General features: G+C 44.7%; 1 protein-coding gene across 2 annotated transcripts in view; it reads left to right on the top strand.

The window, feature by feature from the left end:
* Nucleotides 1–331: 331 nt before the first annotated feature.
* Nucleotides 332–6,000, top strand: part of IL18RAP (interleukin 18 receptor accessory protein) — a 30,169-nt gene continuing 24,500 nt past the window's right edge. The window contains exons 1-3 of one of the 2 annotated variants that reach the window (XM_008253197.4): nt 332–553; nt 1,353–1,674; nt 1,770–1,953. In XM_008253197.4, the coding sequence (XP_008251419.3) occupies nt 484–553; nt 1,353–1,674; nt 1,770–1,953 (576 nt within the window). In that variant the 5' untranslated portion in view covers nt 332–483. 2 annotated transcript variants of the gene reach the window in all.

Raw genomic sequence — 6,000 nt, 5'->3', positions numbered from 1 at the left:
GGAAAAACTTACACTCAACTCTTTCTAAATTACTCATGGGGAAAACCATCAATTTAATATGTATATGCCTGTGGACCCCCCCCCCCACACACACACTCGTGTGTATGTGTGTACATACTAGATGAGAACATTAAAGAAAGAATTCCCTGAGGGAAAATGGCAATCAAGAGCACACGAGGGGTGCTTGGGTTCAGGGAGTTCATAGACTTGAGATGCTCCACCTCCTGTGGGTGTGTGACAAATGTCTCCACACCACTGAAAATACCCACAGAGCTTACAAGCATGCAAAGGCCCGTTGGGGTAGGACCTGCCCTTTGAAAGCTTCCTGTGTGACTTGCTTTTGGCCACCAGTTCCAGTTTCTCTATTTCCTATTTTTTGGTTTACAGAAATGAGGATGTCCCTCAGGGAAGCTTTCTGACTCTCGTGTTCTGCGCTGGCAACAGAACAAGGTCCTGGAGTGATGACAGCCACAAAGGAAAACCATGTGCTGCTTGGGCTGGATGTTTCTTTGGCTTGTTGCAGAAGAGAACATTCAGGGACTTTCTATTTCAGGTAGGAGTTTTCACTTTTCATATCAGCACCGGGAGTCTTGTCGTCAGTTGACAGGGACAGATAATCTGATCCAGCAATGGCACAACATGATACTCAGCATTTCCTCCCCACTGTCAAGGAGGGAGAGGGAAGGAACTATTGCAGTGAACAGCTTTCAGATGAGGCTAGGCATGGCTGGGGAACCCAGTGGCCACTGCTGAGTGTCCAGTGGAAACTGCTGAAGAGGAGTGAATGATAGTCCAGCAATAGTCTAAAGGATGCGAAGGTCCTTTGGTAGAGAATCAGAACATGAATTTGTTTTCTACCATGATATAGGCACAATTTAGATGAAAGACACACAAGGAAGCTTGATCCATTGTGAGATCAAGTATTCTTTGTAATATAGCATTATCTTTTTTTTTTTTTTTTTTGACAGGCAGAGTGGACAGTGAGAGAGAGAGACAGAGAAAAAGGTCTTCCTTTGCCGTTGGTTCACCCTCCAATGGCCGCCGCGGCCGGTGCGGTGCGGCCGGCGCACCACGCTGATCCGATGGCAGGAGCCAGGAGCCAGGTGCTTTTCCTGGTCTCCCATGGGGTGCAGGGCCCAAGCACCTGGGCCATCCTCCACTGCACTCCCTGGCCACAGCAGAGAGCTGGCCTGGAAGAGGGGCAACCAGGACAGAATCCGGCGCCCCAACCGGGACTAGAACCCCGTGTGCTGGCGCCGCTAGGCGGAGGATTAGCCTAGTGAGCCGCGGCGCCGGCGATAGCATTATCTTCTAATAAGCTTCTGTGTCGCTTTGCTTATTGTGATTCTCAGAGTGCGCCACCAAAACACTCCTTTGGACATATTCGGCAAGCAGTGAAGAGGAGTTTGTCATATTTTGTGATTTAACAGAGACAGAGAAATCATACTTACATCATAGAAATCAATGCTCAACGACCCAAGGCCCTCAACGCCTGCCCTGCAGTGGCAGTAGGGACCTATCTGATGTGCAGTGGTACCTACAGCCACAGGATGGAGATCCTCTTGGCGAAATCACTCCAAGCCATCCTCATATCATTCAAGACAAGAGCACTCTTCGTTTTTTAGCCCCAGCGACGAATAATTCCGGGTTATATGTTTGTAGACCCAGGATTAGGTAAATTCCACATGAATTCTTATCTGAAAATATTCCCAAATTCTCTACAATTTAAATAAGATGTCTATGCTCATGGGACCTTGTTAATCTCCTAGGACCCCGTGGGATGAGGCCTGTTGTGTGAAAACAATCTTAAAAGTTAAACCTCAGACAAATGCGTCCTGCAAGAACCATGTCTCACATAAGCAAAGCCTTCTTCTCGGTAGCACTGCCTATATTTATTGCCCCAGTCTCAACTGCCAAAGTGATATGCAAAATCCAGAGATGACCTGGTACCAGGTAAGACTGACTTCCATGACATTTTTTAAAAAAATATTTATTTATTTGAAAGGCAGGTTTACAGAGAGGCAAAGGCAGAGAGAGAGATAGAAGTCTTCCATCTGCTGGTTCGCTCCCCAGTTGGCCACAATGGCCGAAGCCAGGAGCCAGGAGTTTCTTTTGAGTCTCCCACACAGGTGCAGGGGCCCAAGGACCTGGGCCACCTTCTACTGCTTTCCCAGGCCATAGCAAAGAGCTGGATCGGAAGTGGAGCAGCCAGGACTCGAACTGGCGCCCATATGGGATGCCACCACTGCAGGTGGCAGCTTTACCCGCTATACCACAGAGCTGGCCCCTCCATGACATTTTAGTAGGAGTGTTTGTTCTTATGGTAACATCTCTGTAGGTGCTTCCTAGAAATGTGTGTCTGAGAATCTAAGGTCCAGAACATACCAGGAGACCTGACTTTCTCACGTGGTCTTGTCCCCTAGGTAGCCACAGCACCTGGAATTCCAATTATTGGAGCCATCCGTTTGTTCCATGCCAGAAACATTTCTAAAATCCAAGTATATTGAGGTGAGACAAGCTCACTAACAATGGCTAATGCAGGAGAACACGCTAGTTCACGTGCACTATTTGTGAAAAGCAATGGCTATTTCTAAAGGGAAGACAGCAAGCATGTGTTTGAAGGGTTTGTGAAAGAAACTGGAGAGTTGAAGACTTTCCAAAGAGGACACGTCTGGGAGGACAGTTAGGACAAACGTGGGGTCCACCTGGGGAGCAAGTTTCTTGCCTAGGAGAGGTGATAGGGAGAGAGAGAAGGCTGCTGAGAGGAAAAGGCTATGAGAGGCAGTTTCGGAATGACACTGAGGTAGGAACCACAGCTGAGCAAACATCACAACTTTCATTTTTCCCAAGTGTTAAGCAGGTATTTCACACTGCTTAAGAGTCTTGCCCTGCAGAGTCCCTTGTCAGTGGAAACCCTCCCTGTGGAATCTGGGAATGGAATCTGAGTCTTCTCTGGCAATCACAATGGCTGTATGAAGCCTGATATTTTACCTTAAAAATCATGCAAAAATCCTTTTGATTTCATAAAATACAAAGGAAATTTTAAAAGTTAAAGGAAAAATAGAATTAACAGAGAAGTTTATTTTGGTGCAAGAATATTTTAAAATCCATGCATAGGTTTTACATAATATGCATTTTCTAGTAATGTTTGGAAGATTTCTCATTTGTGTTTTATTATGATAAAATAGTATTTTAAATTGTCACTGATGCAAGACAGGAAGGTAAATTATGTTGACCTGGTCGTTTCATTTTTTTTTTCAAGATTTATTTATTTGAAAGGCAGAGCTACTGAGAGGCAGAGGCAGAGAGAGGGGTCCTCCATCTGTTTATTCACTCCCCAGATGGCCCCAATGGCCTGAGCTGTGCTTCTCGGAAGCCAGGGGCCAGGAGCTTCTTCTGGGTCTCCCATGTGGGTGCAGGGGCCCAAGGACTTGGGCCATATTACACTGCTTTCCCAGGCCACAGCAGAGAGCTGAATCGGAAGTGGAGCAGCCAGGACTCCAAACAGGCGCCCATATGGAATGCCTGCACTGCAGGCAATGGCCCCACCCACTACGCCACAGCGCTGGCCATCTCTATGTACTTTCAAAACTGAGAGACTCTTGGGAATAGTTACTGTGGTGAAGGATGACATTTTCTTCACCTAATAGGGCTGACATTGTGATGCCAGGTAGACAGGTGTTAAGTCCATTACAGAGAGCAATGTACAGAGAGAGCGACCGGTGTGGTTTTTAGCCTTACTCACATTTGTATTTAGAATGACAAGAACAATACTGGCTGTGGTGGCATTTCATTTAGAAAACACTTTCATAATCTCTTAAAAGAGGCCAGTAGAAAGAGCCAGTGGTTGTGTTCACATTTTCAGTTCTCTCTTAAGAACAGCACTTCCCTCGGGTCACAGTATCTGAATTCCGGGATGGCAGATGTCTTGCTCTCTAGAGGGGCTGTTTTCAGGCCACAAAGCAGCCTTTCTTCCATTTTTTTTTTCCAAATGAAAATGAATTTGCATTTTTAATTAGTGGCATACCTGTGAATAAAGCTATTTTTCCTTACAGGTGCACACAAGCTGTATAGTGGTCTCTAGCTCATGGCATCCACTGCTCTTAAAAGCTAAACCAAGGTAGCTTTGTTTCCATTCTCTGAGGCTTGGACAGCAAATATCAGTATGTGTTTAATTGTGAACAGGCAACGGCCATCCTAAAATTCACCTAGCAATGGCTGTGATGAACCTGTTGCTTTGGCACAGATTTGGAGAGGTTATGTTTCATGAGTTGCATGCCCTCAGGAATCTGGAAGTCACAGATCTCATGGCACTGGTCAATCATGCAAAGCGATGATGTGAGGAGAGAAGTAACAGCTAGCATCCTCTCCTGCATGCTAAACCCCAGGTTCTCAACTGTTGCGTGAGTCACACCCAAGAAGAGATGAAGCCGACAGGGATGAAAGGATAAAGGCACAGCACTGTCCAGGTGAAATGGCTGACCAGAAATACGCCCCACAGACGCTCTGAACATTACCTTGAAATAAATCCGAGGGTGTAGGGTCTCTGGAAGTACATCAAACAGTGTAGGTTTGATGATACTTTTTTTCCCCTCAAAATCAACCATATTTATTATTTTAAATTAGTAAATCATAATTCCCTAGATTTATGGGGGCTAATATGATGTTTTGATGCATGTATACAATGTGGAATAATTAAATCAAGCTCATTAGCACATCTGTCCCTTTGCTTACTTACTAGCTTTTGTGATGAGACTTTTGAAATTTACTGTTAGCTATTTTGAAATATATAATACTTCATTATGATTACAATAATAGTTCTCAAAATGTATTACTCTGGGGCCGACACCGCAGCTCACTAGGCTAATCCTCTGCCTGTGGCACCAGTACTCAGGGTTCTAGTCACATTGTGGCACCGGATTCTGTCCCAGTTGCTCCTATTCCAGTCCAGTTCTCTGCTGAGGCCTGGGAGTGCAGTGGAGGATGGCCCAAGTACTTGGGCCCTGCACCCACATGGGAGACCAGGAGGAAGCACCTGGCTCCTGGCTTCAGATCCGCACAGTGCGCCGGCCATAGTGGCCATTTTGGGGGGTGAACCAACGGAAGGAAGACCTTTCTCTGTCTTTCTCTCACTGTCTAACTCTGCCTGTCAAAAAAAAAATGTATTACTCTTCTCTGATGCTGTGTACTCTGACCAACCATTTCCCCACTCCTCCCTATGCCAGCTCCTGGTAGCCATGGTTCTGCTCTCCACCTCTGTCATTCAGCTTTAGGTTCCATATATAAATGAGATCATGGTGTGGTTTTCTTTCTGTGCCTGGCTTATTTCATTTAGTGCAATGTCTTCCAGGTCCATCCATGTTGTCACAAATGACAGAATTTCCTTCTTTTTAAGCTAAATGGTATTCCATTTTATTTTCAATGCCACATTTTTCTTATCCATTAATCTGTTGACAGATACTTAGGTTGACTTTGTATCATGGCTTTTGTAAATAACGCTGCAACAAACATGGGAGTTTAAGCTATCCCTTCAACATATTGATTTCAATTTGTTTGGCTATGCACCTCAGAGTGATACTTCTCCCCAAATCCTCTTCAATGCTCTTTTTCACTCATCTTTTTGATAAAGGTCCTTCTAACAAGTGGCTCGTTCTTCTAGTTGTACGTTGACAAGAAATGGGGAGTGCACATTTTTGTATCATCCTTGATCTTATGGGAAAAGCATCCCAGTTTTAACAGTTTAATCTCACGTCAGCTATGGGCTCATCATAAAACAGCCTTTATTGTGTTGTGATAATTCTCGGTTTACCTAATCTGTTGGGAATTTTTTATCAAGAAGATGTTGAATTTTGTCAAATACTTTTCTGCATCTTCTGAAATGTCACAGTTTTAATCCTTATTTTGTTAGTACTCATACGGTGTACCACACTTGCATGTGTTGAATGATTCTTGCATCCAAGGGGTAAATATCACTTGCTTTATAATGAATGCTTCTTTCAA

The sequence above is a fragment of the Oryctolagus cuniculus genome, chromosome 2, assembly GCF_964237555.1.
Source record: "Oryctolagus cuniculus chromosome 2, mOryCun1.1, whole genome shotgun sequence".
Taxonomy (NCBI): domain Eukaryota; kingdom Metazoa; phylum Chordata; class Mammalia; order Lagomorpha; family Leporidae; genus Oryctolagus; species Oryctolagus cuniculus.
Note: the sequence above shows the minus strand (reverse complement) of the source record. Positions and strands in the feature narration are given on the sequence as shown.